Below are 20,998 nucleotides of genomic sequence, written 5' to 3' on the forward strand. Positions count from 1 at the left end.
TGCTTATGACAATTTTTGACGATATAAAAGAACCAGACCAGGAACTCTGTGGTGACTTATATTATCCTTTTTTTTATTTTACAGTACATATTTAAATTTTTCACATATTTAACTTATCTTGCGTTTCGCCGCAGTGCATTTTTTTTTGTCTTTTGTTTCTTTTTAGTGCGTCTGAGGCTATTCAACGCTGTAGAAAACTCACAATCTTCCCAGCGGAAGTGCATATTAATAGTAGTATTGCGATGCATTTAAGAAGTGTTTCCACATGCTTGACTTGAACAAGATAATTTCTTACTGTGTTGTCACAGACGCTCGTGTGAAAAAAGATGCAGATAAAATCGATTAAAACTTAGAAATGTGTGTTGGATGCATACATGAATGTAATGTGGTTTACATGTGATTTTTCCTGCATATTACCATGTGTCAGAAAAACTGTACGAAGCCAAATGGAATTTCAAACCCGGGACATCGCTACTCTGTAGATAAAAGTAGAGACTTCCCGATCCAATGTGTTTTTTCCTTCTATCTTAATGGCCTGGCTTACTTCTGCTCCTGTGAAAACTAAACAGAAGCAGCTACAATGAAAGGGATGTTTACTCCAAGGCTGGTAAATGGCACAGACAGACTAATGCCTCTGCCTGTTCATCTTCTTGTGCCGGGGATGTACAAAGAGCGGATCAGCTATAATGATGTGTGTTTTTGCCGCGATGGAATAAATTACTTTTAAACGCCTTGCTTTGTTTACTGTACTTTTTGTTACTAAATCCCAGCTTATGTAACTCTCGTCCATTCGCTGTCCATTATGTTTGTCGCTGATTCTAAGTACTTTGATTTGCACATCCTAATGTTTCCGTTGCGACATACAGCTCAATAAAGAAGCACAACACATTATGTAATTTAAAATAACCATGTACTACATCTTTACTTTTATTTTATTTTTTTGTTTCACCAAAACATCAAAAAAATCCAAATTCCAGATTATACATTGTAAATAAAACAAGTAATTACTTTTTTTGTTTTGTTTTTCTGTCCAGAAAACATTAACATTCTGTTACATTGCGGATACAGTACAATTCCCCTACAGTTCTCTGATAATGTGGTGCAAACTATTGCATATATAAAGAGACAAATTAACTAAAGGGTGCAATGATATAATCTACTTTTTTTAGGCCCATTAGTGCAGTTGAGTTTTAATAATAATTTTCTCAGCCTGATGTACAGGTCAAGCTGTCTGCTAACATATCCTGCCTTTAACATTCAGAATAAAGAATTTACATTGCATAATTTAATTTAAACCATATACAAGTGTAGCGCTATTTTTAAATATTTTTTTTTTATGTAGCATCGTTACTGAGGATTTACAAATGTATCATTTCAATGAACGGGTCTTACACTGAGGTTATCGTGAACACAGTTCATACTAGAGGGAAAACAGAAAATGTAAACACTTCCACAGTTGTAATGAGGATAATTTGATTTATTGTTTGATAACCCAACATCAAATAAAAAAAATAAAATAATAATAATAATAAAAAAATAATGGGTTGTATTAAGCACAAAACCTTAGACCATTTCTAATAGTTCACCTCTTAGGCAAAAGACCAAATATATTTGTGCGTATATATATATATATATATATATATATATATATATACATATATATGTATATATATATATGTATATATATATATATATATATATATATATATGTATATATATATATATATATATACACACACACACATATAAATATATATATATATACTTGTCAGGTAGCACTCATGTTATGTAAAACATAGGACCCTGGTGCCCTCTATAGGCACCAGGGTCCTATTGGAGCCCAACACTTACATAGTATGTATGAATTTTCTCTTGTATCCAGGTATACGTCTGTGCTTGTATGTATATGTATATATATATATATATATATATGATATTGGGTCAGGGGGTTCAGTATACAGTTAGATAGGTTTACAATAAAGAAACATTATTTCAGGTTGAGTCTCCCATATCCAAAATGCTTGGGACCAGGGGGATTTTGGATAACGGAATATTCCGGATTTTGGAATGTTTGCATATCATAATGAAATATCTTGGGAATGGGACCCAAATATACACACAGAATGCATTTATGTGTTATATACACCTTATACACACAGCCTGCAGGTTATTTTATACAATATTTTCAATAATTTTGTGGCTCAAGCAAAGTTTGTGTACAGAAATTAAATTCATTTATGTTTCATATACACCTTATACACACAGCCTGAAGGTAATGTTATACAATATTTTAAATAATTTGTGCCTTAGACATAGTTTGTGTACATTGAACCATAAAAAATCAAAGGTTTCATTATCTCAGTCATGCCAAAACAATTCCGTATTTCGGAATATTCCGTATTTCGGAATATTTGGATATGGGAGACTCAACCTGTATCAAATTGCAGCCCAGAAGTTTTCTCCTTAGTTGTATAATACATTACACTAAACCGTAAGACCTCATGGTCAGAGCCCTCCACCCTCTTAATTCTCACCCTGCAATATCCTTGTCTCCGGCATGCCCCCACTCACAGCCAGTGGCTCTGATTCATTACAGTCTGCACCTCTCAGGGTACTTGGTCAGTGACTGCTATTGTTAGTAACTGTCTATTAGTTGTATAGAAATCTCAATGTTTGTTCCCCCCCATCTGTCTAACTACATTTTATTGTGTGCGTGTTTTTTTGTACATTTCACCAGACGGCGATACACACACTTTGTGGAGCCATATAAATACAAAAAAATAATAATTCAGTTTAAGTGCTATTCAAGCTGGTTCATTTTAAAATATGTATTGATACAATAAAGTGTTTAGGGATTAATATGGAGCCAGGGAGTCATATAAACCATGTAGAAGGATATATACAGTACACCCAAGGGCAATAGGGCTTGGGTTAGCAGAAATAACATTTTCTATCTCTACAGTTGTAATTCTGATTATTGTCCTATACTACTCTTTGCCATTCACTTATGTTGACTTAAATGAAATGTTCTTAGACCAGAGTCACCCCTAAGTTATATTTTGCTGATTTCTAATAACAGTCATTGTAATATCCAAACTTTACTGACATGCATAGTGTGCAAATGTACTCCAAGCTATCCACTCTATCCTCCAAGCTCATTTCTAGGTGTACGCATACTGTGATTGGGTACACACTGCTGTCATAGCAGTCTGCACCAGGTTGGGAATCCTCCTTCACTGATAATGTTTCCTATTTAATTTTTCCCCCTAAAGTACTGCTCAGTTTAGTCTCATTTATGTCCTAATTCAGTCATGTGTGAAGGAACGTCTGTCAGATATTACGTCAAGCCCTGCCCTGATACGCACAAACCTGCCCCAATCTTGGCAGAAACACCCATTCTTGGAAGAAACTCTGATACTGTTGGCCCCAATATATCAGGACTTCCCGCCAAATTCAGAACAGTTGTCAGGTATGCTCTACTGAACCATCTACTACATTGTTTGAAGTGTGCATTGCAGTGACATGCGGTGAGGTGAAAGATTGGAGAGGCACACATTCGTATCAAAACTTTGGAACATGACAGGGAGTATGACAGGGGAGAATCTGCCTACCCTGACTGCACGTCTCTTGTACATTTATCTAATTGTATAGGATTGGGCACAAGACCCAATCTACAGGAGGAGGAGAAATCAATGTCTATTGAAGGGGGCAAAATCTTGTGCAACTTCCTGAAGAGCATGGAATGCCCCTTTTAATGTGACTTTGCTATCTCCTTATATAATTTAAATAATCCAATCCCACAAAAGTACGTCTTCTATGCACTTCAGTGCAATAGTGGACATGTGTAATCCCTGTTTAGCAAGCAGCACTCTTAATCTACCCAACTCCTCCCAATCATCTATATGAATGTCCATGTTCCTGCAAATGCAGCCATCTTGGCTTGCAGATCCACGCATTTCACTACAAATGAAGGTGCGCTTGCACAAAAGTAGCCATGTAATGTCACAAGAAAGTACTTGTGCTGTGGCCTTTAAACCTTGCAGTTTGTAAATGACCTTCAAGTTCCTGGACTTTGCAGAGGGGGACTAAAGCTAAAAACAACATTATTTGGTATTTTAAAACCCTATTTTCAATTTAACAAAATGTCATTAACATTTTCTGTGGCTGTCAAACTATCCTTTTCACATCAATAAAATGAAGGATATTCAAAGACATACATAAAACTTAAGTGCCCTTACAAAAATATGCTTGTAAAAAAAATGGAGATTTAAATATATATTACATTTAAATGAGGCAAGAAATAAACCTCTTTCCTAAAGTCTTGAATGATCTGTATAATCCAGATATTGCAAGGTCAACATTCAAAAGAAAGTCCTATATTAGTAACAGCTCCAAACTTGTTAATATCACTAACATTAAATTGCCTACAGGTTAGTTTGATAATGGGTCAGAACACAACATTTCCACTCACTATAGCAAAATTTGAAGGAGGGCCCATTTATGGCACTCCACCCTTTCATATATAGCAGGATGGGGCTTCTTCTGATCATACATGGCTTCGACGTATGTGCAGTGAAGCTCCGGACCCAGGCTTGTGCAGAAGAGGGCACTATTCTGCACCCTTGAGGGCAATGTGGAGTCCTCACGAAAGTAACTCAACTCTTCTGGATCCCCATAACATTGGGTCCCCTTATCAGCCACACGCTGACAGCAGTGGTAGTTTTAAGACTGGTTTGACTCATTAAGGGCCCTAACCAACTGCTGTCAAAATACATGGTTTTACTAGCATTTTTAACTTATCGGTGCAATTGTTTAGAACACTGTATGCTCCATTTACTTACGTGGTGATCCCGGAAAGTGGTGAACCCATGAGGATCAATGCATTTTCCTCCATCGACCCCTTCCCAAACACAAGTGCAAGCAATCGTTACCAGTCAAGTGTGATTGTGTTTGACATGCGGTGTCACTGGCATTTAACGCAACGCCAGTGGGTAACCAGATTACGATTTTAGAGACAATAGTATTGTTTTACTTTGTAAAAATGCCCAACTCAGATCTAACTACCCCTAGATCCGTTAACATTTGGCTCAAATTTGCATGTTCACATTCAGCAGACATATGCAATTTATTTCACATAAGAAATAACTCAACTAAAGAACTGTTTTGGGTGTGTTTGGCCAATGTCAAAATACATCTATTGAGGTTTCCTGATCTGTCTGTCTGTCTTTATGCACAGAACAACAGGTCACACCCACTCATGCAGAAAGAGCAAAACCAATACCAGAAGGCAAAATACAGCTATATATGAGGTAGACCTCATATGACTAACGTGTTTATATATGAATAAAGTATATATGTGTACAAAAACACTGTTTAAATATTTGTACACACATACATAAATGATTAGTGATTGTGACATTAGGCAAATATGCAAAGGAGTGCATTAATTGGTGAGGAATATATACTATTTTAATAAAATATAGTAATACCATAAACCTATAAATTAATATTTGGCCTATGTTACATTATCAGTCTAATTTGTGTATATTATTGTAAAACTATACCAAATAGAAAAGTATATATTTCATATATCTAATTTCACTACAAATATAATTATCTTGGGCAGAAAAGTCATCTATATTATTTATAATAAAAACACATATGCTGGCCACTGACATGGATTACTAGTATTTAATTTTGTAGTACTTTATATTAGTTTGCTCAACATACTATAGAACTGGTGGTTGCAATTTGTACACACAGATAATATAACTTTATCATACTGTACACTATTCTATGGAAAATGAAAAGCTCCCAATAGAAGTTAGTGCAGAATTTGTGATTGCAAATTAATAGCAATTACAAGTTAAACTCTTTCTTCATCTATATTCCTATAATAAAAATATAATGCCATACGTCTGTGAAATATAATTTTGCTTAGAGATAAAGTGACGATTCAATTATATTTATTTACCCTTACAAAATTAAATTGTAAGCTCTTTAGGGGCAAGAATATCTTCTTATATCTTTGTTTTTCAAAGAAATACTAAAGTTCATACCTTTATGCTCATACAAGACAAAATTAGGCAGGTTTCAGGGAACTACAAAGATTGGGGTTCCATGCATCCAAGGAAGACATAATTGTAACAAAATTGTCCACAACCCTTCATCTACCCAAGCATGCCTTCATCTTCTGGACAATAGGAGGGTGGGGCTAAGTGCTATGCTACAGGGCAAAAACTAAGTACCGTGTTACCACCGGAATTCAGCCATCAATGTTGGAGAAACATTGTAACTCCATCGTCAATGGAAAACTTCGACCATTGGAAGCAAACCTTCAATATTTGCTAAACACCGATGGTCGATGTCCATCCCTAGACTTTATCAAACTTAAGGAGGAGTGTTTGTCAGTTTGGTCAACTACGTAGTTATTCTATTCTCAAACCAGGCAACTAGACCTGTCCCTTTTTGGGCAACTATATATGAGATGGATTTGTATTACATTTAGGGTGCAACAGACTAGTAATACAGCACTTATACTACTAATACTGTTGAGTTCATCAATTTACTGTATAAAATGTATTTACTCTAATCCTTTCATTATTGAAATGGAAATAATAAATGATAAATTTGGCAAGTATTCATGGGTGCAGTTTACCTATATGAAGAAAATATTAAATCTTTAGCTTTAAGATAGTCCTTTACCAGATCTACTGGTGCAGAGATTGTCTTATCACACATAAACTTCTGAAATGATAGCGATCACAAGAGCAACCTATCTTCTCTCTGAACAATTATTTTTCAAGGTGAATAACGGGAATGAAACTTAAGTCGTTTTTATGTTCAAAGGTTAGACAAGACTATTATATAATCAAAAGAATAAAAACTTAAAATGTATTAGTAGCTGAAAGGTCAGACTATTAGTCTTATCGTAAGATGTGAAGTACTTTTCAATAAAACAATTTAGGAGATATTTTTAACACCAAAAAGAACTCCGAAGTTATAAAAACTTACAATAGTTTAGTGTTTCTATATCACATTCAAATAATATTGGTAACAAAAATATTCTTCTCAAACTCATTAATGGATCTTCAAAAGTCAGTTTTTAATACATTTTGTATAGTTAAATACATTATTAAATACAACAATCTTAATTTTGCAAGAAAAATTACATATTTTCTACATTTTGTTGTGATGCTCCACCTCTTTTACATATATTTCAAAATTTTTGTGTGTGTGTTTGGGGTAGAGATATATTTACTATAACTTCTAAATAAGCAAAAAAGAGGAGGTGTTGCTAATACTGACCAATCAGATTGTAGCCATCATTAATCTATTAGATTCTTGAAAATTATAGACTCTGATTAGTTGGTATGGTAAACACCTTCAGTTTTCCTCTTTTAGAAGTCTTAGTAAATCTACCCACAGGGTTGCTCTTTGTTATAATTTTTAATTTCCTGAATAACAAAGAATCCCCAGTTTTGTAATGGGTGTGTGTAGAACAATTTGTAGCCAAAAAAGTTCACCAGAATGCTCAACAGCAGAAAAGGCTGTTTGAGAAGCTGAGAGCGATTATATTGTGGCAGGCAGTAACTTGTCTATCCATTTGGTTGAGTGAAGATTGGGCTACATTAATATAATAGGATGTGAAGAGGGGAATGGAAGTAGCAGGAAGTCACAGACTGAGAGTTACATAGTGGAAGCAGCGGGGTCCTCAGCTGCAATGATTATATAGGGAAGTGAGTGATGTGTTACTGCTGCATGGGACAGGGGCAGTGTCATGATGTGAGGAGGGGAATAGAGGCAACTGGAAGTCACAGACTGACCGTTACATAGTGGAAAGAGCAGAGTCCCCAGCAGCACAGATTATATAAGGATATGAGTGATGTGTTAGTGCTGCATGGAACAGGGCAGTGTCATGATGTGTAGAAGGGAATAGAGGCCACAGATTGAAAGTTATCATAACGACAAGCTCTCGGGGAGTAGGGAGATGGCACCATTCCATATAGCGGGTCCTCTCAAGGCACCTTGTAAACTGCAAATGGTTGATGCCATGGCAGTGATAGAGTTGCCCCCTCGGCCTTGTGTCCCATAAAACTGCCTCAGTTGCACCCCTTCATTACTGTGCTCATTACGATGCTATCTATGTGAATTCAAGTTGGTGGTGCCACTGTTGCAGCTGATGTCTAGAATCTCTACGATCTGTGACAAAAAAACTATAAAAATTACACATTATAGAGGAGGAGCAACATAACAAAATACTGAATCATACATAATTAGGTGTATTTTTTTTAAATTAAATGCATAATGAATTTCAATTATAGTTCATTTTACATAGTACATGACCATTAAATGGTATTTCCCAGAGGTCTCTTACCCTGGTTAGAGTTACTCATTTGCATATTTTCTGTAGGGAGTGGCTAGAAAATAGTTTAGGAATTAGACTATGAAAAGTTTTCTTTGAACAGTACTGTCTTAAGAAGTTTTTCTAAGTGTAGTTTATATCAACTGAACTTAGTTTGACCTGAATTTCATAAGACTACATAAGTACATTTTGTTCAGCAGTGTGTGTAGACCATTGCCTGTCGTTTAGGGAAAAAAAATAGCTAGTTTTTATACTTTCTTTGAAAGGTAAAAACAAGCTGGTGTCAGAATATAGTTCTATTAAGAGAATATATTTATATATGTATAATATGTACAGTATATGTATATATACATTTATTTTATATTGAAAGCCTTTTGTAAAACATAGAAAAGCAACCGGCGCTGGATATCAAGTAAACTCACAAATCAACAAACAAGAAGCATAAATAAGGGGGAAAAAACATGTAAAATGACGAGTAACACATTAAATACAGAAAAACTTGTACAATAGGGTTTTTTTTTTTTTTTAAATAAAAAAAATAAATAAAATCATTACATATGTTTTTTTCACACACCAGTTGTACAAACAATAAATTATTTTCCTTTTTTATTTTTTCAGTGCTGCATTGCAAATAAAGGAGAATTAGAGCCGAAAACAATTAGAGATTAGCAAAATTTTCAAAACTGCTCAGTGAAATATTCGCCTTAATCCACATATGGCTGCAAAATTTGGCGCATTTCGCCGGTGGAATTTAACATTAAGTCTTTCCAGTCCATGCAGCAAAATGAATTGCCTGCTATCGTGCAGTACCAGCTCTAGTCATACACTATAAAGTCAGGGAAATGCGAAATTACAAGTACAGCACGGAATTAAATTTTGTGGATCGGCAAAACAAAAGCGTGGAGTTGTTGCCCATAGCAACCAATCAGATTCTACTTATCATGTATCTAGCAGCTCCTAGAAGATAGTAGCTAGAATCTGATTGGTTGCTAGGGACAACAATTTCACTTCTAAAAATGCCCACTTTAGTAAATATACCCCATGGTTGATATGTCCAGATCATCGCTACTCTTCGAAATGCTATGTCCGAGGACAAAAATTTTTTTACACTGAATTTCACCGCACCTGCTCATCAAGCCATGAATTAAGCTTAAATACCTTTATATAACACTCATTTGCTAATTTTGATATTTGTTTCGAAATACATTTTAAATCACTGCTGCAAGGGGACAGCAATTCTCTTTTTTGCTTACACGTTACTCCTGTCAAAATGTTGATTAAGCAGGGAACTAGGTGCTTGGATTGTGAAAAATACTGCTGTTTCATGGATAATTCTAAATATGCACGCCAAAAAGAATTGTAGCAGAAATAGAGATAGACACATTATTCAGAGCCAGTTTAATCTGATTCATTATGTTAGCCTCCTTCGTTATCAGAATTCATTTAAATATTTGTGTCCATTTATTTATTTTATTATTTTTTAATTAAGTTAATTCCGCAGAGAGACTGGGAAAAACTGCACTGACGCTCGTTAAATGAGAGGTTAAGTTGTATTTTCTATTTAACTTACTGTGATGCAGCAGTCTTTTTATAAGCCTTTGGTAACTGGACTCCCCCAAGCCACTGAACAATGTCCTTGTCATTGAGACAAATGATACTGCTGAGGACATTTTATATAGCGTTTGCCGACATTCACAAATTCCAAGTATTGATTTCTTTCAATGTTATTATGCAGAGAATATTAGTCGTCTTCCAGAATTATTAATGTGTCTAAGTACACAATCAATTTATTTAAGATGAGGAAGCTTTTGTGTACAAAAGTCTATTTTCGTTGAATAATTCTTTAAATCAAGGTTTTTTTTTTACATTTATTTGTTTTTTTGAACAGTATTAATCTTAGATAACCATGTGGTGGATATCGGAGGATATGTATCTTCTAAACATAACCCGTTCTCAAAGTTCAGCATCAGATTTTGGCATAGTGTCATTAAGTTTCATTGATGCATGATTGCTGTGCTACAGTTATTTGTACTGCAGAATCTCTACTGTGGCAAAATAGCTACACAGGGCCGTGACAAAGTAAGCTATCCTTTAAATATTTTTGCAAAGCTGTGTCTTATTTAATTGGGGAGTCCATCTTAGTGCCCATGAGCATGCTCCTAGTGGGTAAAGTTGACAGTAAAAATTAAAAAACATAATGATATTACTATAAAACTAACAAGTAAGAGGCAATAACAAAAACAACATACAGGAATTAAGCACATGTAGTTGTGAATCAGGTTCCCTTATACACCCTGCCTTTTTAGGAACCCAGACTATATACTGTAAATCGATTTAAAAGCTGAAATTTGGAATCCAACAGAGATTTATATTGTAACATTCTATTGTACAACACAATATTTCTATGCATTTTTTTTTCTTTTTACATATACTTTTCCAAGTAATTGATAGCACCTCTTGTTAATTGTATTGATCATTACTTATAAAAATATACCTTATGACTAGAGAGCTTAATTATAATGACTGTTCTGCCTTTGAAATGAGAATAGACTAATGGACTGTTAAACAGAAGCAGCAACCCTTATTCACTGTAATATGTAAAAAAATATAGGACTAACACAAACGTAACATGGCTTATTCAAAACACCAGGACTACAGCATTTATGCGCAGAACTCCTCATAATGAAGGGACAGCATGGCATTCTTATTTTTGTTCCACCTTTCATGAGTACTCAGAGAAAACAGTTTTTTTTGAATATTAAAAAAAAAAAAAAGTTGGTCCAGCTAAAGAGAATGTCAAATACATTAGAATGTTTTTGGACAACTTTTTGTTTTGAAATTGACGTGCCAATGCCCTTTAAATTTGCAATTTCGACTGACACAGATGTCTGTACCATTACATTTTGGTAGGCTCTTATCATATGTAAACAAACGCGTTGAAAGATCACACTTTCTAAATTGAAAATCTGCTGTCACACAATGTCGGCTTGTCAGCAAAAGAAAACAAAAAACAACAACAAAAATAACAAGAACAAAAAAAGAAAAGAAATCAAAAAAACCCAGAAATGATGAGCAACAACAAGCTCTTGTCTCCAGTAACTACCCACAGCTGTTTCAGAAACAATTGATCATTAAAGCAGCTGCAGATCTACTTTGGTCAATCACTGTGCTTAACTTAAGAAGCAAGTGATATATAAAGTGACACACAAAATGACACATATGTACAAAACACCACAAACATAACCTACTACATGCCGTCCACAAGTATTAGTTAGCAGATGTTCCTCAAGGCTTTCTTCTCTAGAGGTAGGTGATGCAAAGGAGACAATAGCAAAGACTGCATCATCTCATCACCTACAGGATGTGGTCTCTTCAGATATTCCTCTTGACATTCAAGGTTTGTTGACCAGCCCATGTATCGTTTCAAGGGATGTTTCATTTGTGGCCCTAATGCTGTACAGCCCTTTAGTTGTCTTGGTACAGCGCAAACAAAGCCTAAGCCAACATCTGTCTTGATGGACCTACTTTTACACAGCAGTTAAGTCCTGTGTCATTTAGGACAATGTTTTTATCCTTTGGCTAACACTTTTTGAGTAAGCACTGCTTAAATGCTGATGGTCTTTGAGAGAGAAGACATCCTTTAGCTAATTTCCCTTGTCCATCTTGGCACTGGACAGTTCTGGTGTGCCAGCCAGTGTCACATGTTCTAGAACAAGACAGCCAAGGTCCAGTCACCCACTCTGGCTCAGAGCTTTGCAGAACCACATTATTGTTAATGCTGTTTGTGCTCGAACTTTGTTTTCCTGGTACAAAGAAACTGTAACGCACATCGATAGGTTTAATAAAATCCGTTGCAAGAATCTGTACGATTAACACCTCCTTTATGGATGAGTGCCCCAAGCTGTGGATTGAATCATCTGCATGGCTCCAACCACTGTAGTTCATGGCAAATCCATTCATTTCAATGATGTTTTCAGAAGTGGATATCATGTATTTTCCATTAATGATGTATTCCCCCGTCTTCTTCTTTAATGCCAAGTAAGCTGTAAACTTAGCCTGATCTTTGGCCTTGTATTGCCTCACCTTTATATGAGTAGCTCCCTCGGGAATCTTGACAATGTCCGTATAGCCTTTGCTATAAAAAGTAAGAGTATAGAATACATGTTATTTATAGTCCACAATGGCACAAAGAATAGCAAAGCATGAAATCCGAAAAAAAAAACAGCCAATAGGAAGAATAAACTATTGGATTAGTACAGTAAGTATTGTGATTTTATATTTTATTTAGACTTTGATCAAACTTTAAGTACCTAAAATAACATAAAACATAATTAACTTTGAATCTATTAGACTTCTGTTCTTTAGCCACTTACATCCAGAAGACCTCATTTGTGAAGTACAAAATATACTCTATCTAGTTTGATCTAAGGGTCTTCAACAGAGATGGGTCCACAAACTAAGAGCACCCTCAGGTTTGTGGGTAAAATCGGATAGATGTGCAATGCACAAGTGTTAATGTCACATCAAAGGTCCAAACTTTTTCATAAAATAAACTTTTTTTATTTGTTTTTTTTTTCATCTTAAAATATTGTTCAGCCTATGACCATCACTGCTATCATGGCACACCTTAGCGACCCTTACTGTGACTATACTGCAGGTTCTCGCCTCCAGCACCGACTCCCAAAAAAGTAGAGTGCTGTCACTGAGATATAGGTTAGAGATTGTAGTTACTACTCAGTGACCAGGCTTACTATACACCTCATTCTAGATGCCCTTAAACAGTTACAACAGGTTGGGTCTCAAAGTGGTGACAAGAGAGCAAGGTCCAAAACCCTTGGTAAGCACCAAGACTGTAGGTCTTTTTAAATGTCTTTTTGTACTGCAACAAATTAAAGAAGGTTTAAAATAAACATACTGTACACACAAATATAATTGCCATCTACCGCCACAACTGTGGCATGAATACAATATATCAAGCTGGGGAAACAATCATAGTCTCTACCCTGGAGTCTTTACAATGAAAACGATTCTATGATTTTGATTCCTTACCACTATTAACTTCCTGTGGTGAATACGGCTGCTTCAGCTCACTTCCAACATAACTCGAAAATGTGCTTGTGTATAAAGCAATCTGCTGTCACTTGCATGATATCACTCTAGTTTCTCCATGACTGGCACCGAGAGTTACAAAATGGTAAAAGAGTTTACAGTGCAGCTCATGTTGATGCTTTTAGCATATAGGACATATTGTAGAATCAGGACTTAGTCAGATCTTAAAGAGCGGCTGATTTAACTTATGAAAGCTTTTGGCATGAAAGGAATGCTTTTAGTGGTAGCCTTTGAATTTTATAGGAAAGATGACTTCTAAATAATACATCTACTTCAATCTCATTTTAGATATATCAGGTTTTTTTTTTTTTTTAAATCATATAAATCATTTCTTTAGAATAGTATTTAAAATGATGTTTTCTAAAGAATAACTTATGTCTGCGTAACTCGCTGAATGTTTGCCCGCAAATAAAATGGAAAGACAGGCTGCATTTAATAGTGCAAATCTGGGCATAATGATGTCTGCTGCCCATCCGGCCCAGTCCATCAAACCTAGACCCACTTTCAGATAAACCCCTAACCTTTCAGGCAGGGCTGTAACTAGAGTAGTGCGACCTGTGCCATGGGACTGGGCACCGCAGGGCAGGGGGGCGCTGTTTGGGCCTGTCAATTTTCCTGTTTATTATCATTCTCACTTGTAGCTTCCTCTTCTTTTATCCAAAGCATCTCCAGGGCTCCCCTATTTCTTCCCTGGCCCTTCCACATGAGGTTATGGCTCTTTTTTAGGTGCACTTCTTATGTCCCTATTTAAAAAAAATGGGGGGGAAGGGTGCCAATGCTCTCTCTGGCACAGGGCACCAAAAAGTCTAGTTACGGCTTTGCTTTCAGGACCCACAATTCTAAAAGTAGGTGATGATGTTGGTCTGTTTTCCTCTGCTACCTACATAAGAGTTGGGGCAGCCATTTTGTGATCTGTAATAGTATTTATGAAATGGCTCCAATTCACTAGGAATGAGTAATACAAATAAGTAGAGGCTGCCATTCTATAGGGGGAGATGTATTCATTCTTGGAGAGATATAAAGTAGCAACCAATCAGCTCCTGTCATTTTTCAAACACGGGTCTATTTACTAAGCAGTGTTAGGAGACAGAGTGAAAAGTGATAAGTCTGTGATAAGGTGCCAGTCAATCAGCTCCCAACTGTCATCTCACAGGCTGTGTTTGAAAAATGACAGTTGGGAGCTGATTGGCTGGCACCTTATCACTTCCATATCACTTTTCACTCTGTCTCTTAACACTGCTTAGTAAATAGACCCCACAGCCTGTAAAGTGACAGAAGGTGATTGATTGGTACTTTATCTCTTTCCACTTTATCTCCCTCCAAGATTTGATACATCTCCCCCATAGACCAGAAAGAAAAATGTTATTCATACAGTCAATGAATTCACTTGGAGCCAGTGACATCATTGAGCATCTCACAATTTCTCTCTGAATCCACAAACATCTATTTAATGCACAACCAAATGACTATTGTCCTTTAGGGAAGAATAACATAGATCATTTTCCCTTTAAAACACATTTGTTTCATATTCATAAGCCAAACCTGATATTTGTTATTGCATTGTTTTTTACGTGTAGCCCACTTCTCTGGCAGTGATCATATTAGTCAAAGCCTAAAAGCGGAGTGAAATACTGAATAATCTTATCTCAGAATGCACAAGCAGAATGCTCTTCTATGGGGAAATTAAGTAACTAATAGATAAATTGTAGGGTGCCAAAAAACTGCATCTTCTGACAAGAACAGTAGTGGATAAATGCACCAAAGGCCTCTTCAAACCTAATTTCGAACAGATCACCAGTTTAATATGAAAGGCTTTTGTCTAACATAAGCAATACTAATTCCAGAAAGTGGAGTCTGTTTATCTGTGTGAAGCATACTGCTACCTTGCTGATAGTGCATCCAGAAATGATTTCCAAAACCATCATGGCTTTTCTACAGGATGCTTAAGTTATTTCTGTAAGCCAGGTCGAGAGAAGGATTTAATACACTTCTACCAAACATGTATAAAAAAACATTATATACCTCCCAACATTGGAGGTGGACAGATCGAGGCAGGGAGCATAGCAAAATTATGGAAGGGCATGGTTGTAGTACACCATGCCCCCAAGGGTGAGGCTAGTGCTGAAAAGCGGTAGGTTGACCCATATGATTTCTGTCCAGTGGCCCTCCTGCTAACCTTTCATTGCCGCATGAACCAGTGGTACGTGCATGTGACACCCATTCATTGCTGGGAGGTATGTTATTACTAAGACATGGTAGCCAGAGGATGCTTGAGATACAAGCCTGTTACAAGTTCAACACTTCCCAATTGTCCCGATTTTGGTTGGAAAGATCCGATTTGCACGGAATAAGATGGTTTGAACTTGGAGGTACAGCATTCCTCTCCAGCTTCTGCTGCAAAAAAGTGGGTTTTTTTGTTTTAGGTGGGGAAGCATCTGAGCACTTCATAAGTGTTAGGCTTGCCCACCATGCCATGGCCTTGTGTCTTGTCCCAATTCCAAGATTCCTAATGTTGGGAGGTGCAATGTTACTTCCATAAGGAAATGTGTGATGGCAAGATTACCATCTGCAGGGAGCATGCTCCGAAGGGCAGAGCCAGACTTCACTGGGCATGTACCGAATATGCACTTGCTCAGTAGACGCCATCCTCTGCATTTCTGAGTACAAAGCTAGAGGCCTGGAGCGGGATGCATCAACACCAAAAATGCGATCAAACCTTTGCAAATGATGTTGCCAGAAGTTTGACCACATTCCCCATTTGCAACAAGCTCTGGAAAGCATAACTTTCTGGAGCTTAAGCCTGAGATAGTTGACTAATAGAAGGCTATGGGCTTCTTTCCACATAGATCCCTGTGAGGGATGCAATCGGATCCCTCCCAGTGTCCACTGCATTGGCCACACATACGGAATAGGACTCTCGGGCCATAAACCTTATTGGAATCTTACTGGAAGAGGTGTCCTTTGCAATTCTAGCCACAATTATACAAGCGGAATGGGATTGAAATGCCGGTGGCTGTTTAGCGCCGGTTCAAATCCCGACAGTGCTAGCCCAACGCGGAGGAACTCCCGACAGCAGAGGTATGTAATCTAACCCTACCCTCTCCCCCCCTAACACTCCTTTAGGGGTGCCTAACAATAACCTCCATTCCAAGTGCCTAACCCTAACCTCCCCCCATCAGTGCCTAAACCTAACACCCCTCCACGCACCCTGAACCTAACCCTCCTGGGGAGGGGGTCCCTAACCCTAAACTCCCCCCTAGTGCCTAAACCTAACCCCCCCCTTCCCCAAGCCTAACCCTCCCTAGGGGGGTGCCTAACTCCAAGTCCCCCTGGGGGTCCCTAAACTTAACCCCCCCCCCATCCCCGGCTACATCGATACTTACCTCCAGCTCTGGATGATCAGTCCAGCGTCCTGTCAGGGACCCGGCATCAGGATTAACATAGGCGTCACGATTTCGACGCCTATGTTAAATCCCCTACCGGGATTGTAGTGTCAGGATTGAGAGGCCGCCGGTCTCATAACTACATCCCGTACGAGCATACGTCTTTACTAAACGCCGCTATTCATGCGTTCTGTGGTGTGATTCAGTGCATGTAAAATGCGATGCTTGGTGCATCCTGTTTCTGGAATGGTAGTATGTATGTATAACCCTAACTTTGCTATGGAGCCCAGTGATACCGCCTTCCATATTCCCTCAAAAGGTACCATTCAAGTTTCTTCTTATATACTATGAAAAATACAGCTTGCCAAATAAACCAAATAAATAAATGCTATATACTGTAATATTCTTGTGTGCCAAGTCTCATTAGGAAGCGGGGTATATTTTCCATGTAATTGTACCATAATATTGCAATGTCAACTGCTTTTGCTAGGAACACAAGACTTACCATTAATATTCCTAGTTTCTAGGAACTTGATAGGCCGCTTTCTTATGATTGTATGTAGTGGGCAGTTTAATTTAATGCTATATCTTAGTAAATCCATCTACATGTTAATAATATGTCCAAGTGGTTGAGATTAGAAGACCAGCAGACTTTGCCTGCTCGGTATCTGTGAGTACATCAGCTATTTTGTTTCCTGCTAAATCTGCAGTGCAACTCCTGGGCTGTAAGTCTGGAAATAAATGATTCCTTCCCTCCCTACATCAGTAGCCAAATGTTTGAAGCAAGAACTTTGTTTTAGGCACCGTGCCTTAAAAATAGCATTTCCCTTTCTCAACAGAGCAAAATATCTCTAATTACATTTCCACCACCTCATGTTTTTCCCAAAATAGTCTATATGAAAGCTTGTCCTCTAATGTCCAATTTCTGTTGTAGTTAAATGAAACTATAGCCTATTGATAAAGAGAGTTTACCGTATGGCCTTTTATATGGGCAGTAACACATATGGACATAGCTTAGGGTGTGCAGAAGCTGATAATTTATTTATAAATGAGTATATATCATATGTGCCTACTCTTACAGAATGGCCTCTCCTGGATCCTCCCACTTCCCCAGTGAAGTGGGCATGGCTGGAGGGTGATGACACAATTTGTTGGACAGCACACCATATTGGTCCAATCATATGGAACAATTCATGGCAACGATGATGCGAATCATGTCACCACGCCCCCAACACTTGCCACAGACACATCCTGTCCAAGATGTCCAACAGTAACGCACTTCCAAAAGTGCACATTTCAGGCCTACATTTACGTTTTGTGACATCTACAATTATGTTTAGTGACATTGGATGGCTATTTTTGCATCAATGCACCTGACTTTAAACAGACTGGAATTTGTAAATAAAAATAGCAGAGCCTGTGGGGGTGCAAAATTTGCCATGTTTTTTGTGAGAAACTGGTTTCATCAGGGACATTAATAGCTGAATGCAGGTGAGGCAACGCATTTCACTGGCACATGCAAAAACTTCATTTCATTTTACAGAACCTGATTTAACACTAGATGCAAAGGAAGACAAAAGGACATTTAAAGGGGGATTCTTTAATTTGTTCTTGGCCTCAAAGCCCCTTTATATGATTTTTTATAGGTGCATTTAATTCTTTACCAAAGTAAGAAAAGCAAGTAACATAGTAACAAATGTAATAAAGTCCTGATGTCCTCATTACCACAGTTTATTTAAAACATAAATGAGGAATAACCAAGCAGTATTTAGTGGAAAAACATAACTTAAACTGAATGTAACGGGTGCTTGTAAATTGTCAATAGAGCGTTTATTCTTCTTACTGTAACTCACGCATTTCCAGCCAGAACAGCAACTGCATAAAGCAGGAGCAGGCTGTTTTCATAAACCAGTTTCATAAACCAGAATTATGTCTTGTTATGTATAAAGCAGAAAATAATGTGAATTACCAGGATGTAAAATGCTCTACTTGCCAAGTTGCAGCTATTTTGTTTACAATTCATAAATGCCCATTAGTTTATCTAAAACAATTGATGTGCTCTTATTTAACTCAGCACACTCTCTCTCCTGTTCTTTAAGGAAAGGAAACTGAGTTGCATCTTTTACCACTCTAGGGCAGCTCAGAAGTTTTTTGTGTACAGATGTGATTAACCTGTAGTATGCCAGTTAAGAAATATACCCTATACAGCCTGCACATTGCCTGATTCACTCACATGCCAATGACCAGTTACGTTAAAGCAAACAAACTATCATGCTTTACCATTTTAGCTTTTTGTTTTAGACACTGTCTAAGAGGTTTGGAGGCCGTTATAGATATTTGTAGCAGAAGGGAGAGAAAAAAATACAATGAAATGCGACTGGACAGGTCAGAATTTACCAACACGATCAACTAATCAAGTTCTTACAGTGGGACTGGAAATCTGTAAACCCACCAATAGTCGGTCAAATATTGAATCTACTGCATACTTACCAATTATTCCAGAACGTCCAGGAGAGTCCTGAATTTCATGGGCTCTCCTGGGGCTCTATTTACTACAATCCGCATATTGAATGCGGATTGTAGTGTGATATAACCGAGTGAATTCGCATTGCGAATTCAGGCAATATCACAGGGATTTACTATAAATCCCTTGCAGGGACAGAGCTTGTGATAAAGCTCTGTCCCTGCGGATCCCATCTGCACTCTAGCAGCTGTATTTTCGGAAAAAATACCGCGACTAAGAGCCCGCGCATGCGCCGACCCACCGTCGCTGCTACCCCCCACCGATGCTAAGCCCCGCCCCCCGCGATCGCAGACCCCCGCGACCCCCCCTCCCTTCATTACACTTAGCTGCATCCTCCTGGCCTCCGGTGATCTTCTCCGGGCTTCCCGATCAGGTGATCTCCCATACTGCACTGGGGCCCGATCACCTGATGACCGGGCAGCAGGGCACTATGGGAGACCAGCTAACCGGAGAGGAGACATCACCGGAGGCCCGATCACCGGTCCCTGGAGTCAGGTAAGTAAAAAAAAAATGTTTCAATTTTTTTTTTCTTTTTTTTACAGCAATCAGCTTGCGGTCTGTTTAGACCACATAGCTGATTACTGGTACCGGCTCCCGCCTCTGCTCTCCCCGTTAGAGCAGAGTGGGAGCCCGGTAACCGGGGGAGACCCTGGATAACGCCACCTCCAGGTGGCGTTATTATCACAGGGCTTTCCCCGGTAGTTTTTTACAATTTATTTTTAGTAAATTTGGCCAGATCACATTTCCCATTACAGTTATGGGAAATGCGATCTGCTTTACTAAAAATAAGTGATACTGGGGGTTGGAGTAGAATTTTACTAATTCTACTCCAATTGCCCTGTAATAACTATAGGTGATACTAAAATAATGTGAAAAGGGTGTGAAAACACCCCTTTTCACTTTATTTTAGTAAAAATAATGTTAATAAATAGGGCTCCTGGTCTCCCAAGAGAGTGGGCCAGCTTGGGGCTTTCATGTAATAATTTGTACTGTACAATGCTTTGTTACGGAATGTACGTTTTATTTTTTTTACATAGAGTAAGTGTTCACATTTGCAAAAGAAAGCTCTTTGTACAAGTATACCTTACAGCAAACCATCTTTTTGGATTTCATTATTTATTTGTGTGTGTGTGTTTTTTAAAGCATTAAGAGATCTGGAACTGCTAAGTAAGTTATACCAATTTATATCGCTTTATTGAGCAGAGTTCTGTAACATTTAAATGCCTCTTTAAAATGGATTGAAGTCCACAGTAATTTAAAGAGGTCTATGGCGCTAGTAGTGCATTCAGTAAAGGCCAATTTGCAGGCTAAGGAATTCACTTTCTATTCAGTTTCAAAATGTAATTTAACATTAGAATCGCTCAGTTCTCCATCAGAACCCACCAGCAAATTAAATGTCTTTCATGGCCAAGTGATGGGAGATGTTTTGCAGGGTAAAGATCCCATATAAGTTGCATTCAAATGTATCTTACCAAGTTCATTTTAATATCTTCTGTTTAGCTCCACCGCATTGAGAACTTAAAGTGAGCTAGACGGGCGAAACGCATTAGATTAAAAGGAACCTTTGCAGATAAGGAGCAATGTGATGTGAAGAATTCCCAGCGACGTCTATTAGCA

General features: G+C 37.7%; 1 protein-coding gene across 1 annotated transcript in view; it reads right to left on the minus strand.

Moving 5' to 3' along the window:
- Window positions 1-7,084: 7,084 nt before the first annotated feature.
- The window catches only part of ADAMTS5 (ADAM metallopeptidase with thrombospondin type 1 motif 5), a 99,896-nt gene continuing 85,982 nt past the window's right edge, over window positions 7,085-20,998 (minus strand). The window contains exon 8 of the mRNA XM_088481639.1: window positions 7,085-12,500. Coding sequence (XP_088337765.1) covers window positions 11,945-12,500 — 556 coding nt within the window. The 3' untranslated portion in view covers window positions 7,085-11,944. The remainder of the gene's footprint in view (window positions 12,501-20,998) is intronic.

This window comes from Taudactylus pleione, unplaced genomic scaffold (assembly GCF_031769625.1).
Source record: "Taudactylus pleione unplaced genomic scaffold, aTauple2 ptg000276l, whole genome shotgun sequence".
In the NCBI taxonomy this organism is placed as follows: Eukaryota; Metazoa; Chordata; class Amphibia; order Anura; family Myobatrachidae; genus Taudactylus; species Taudactylus pleione.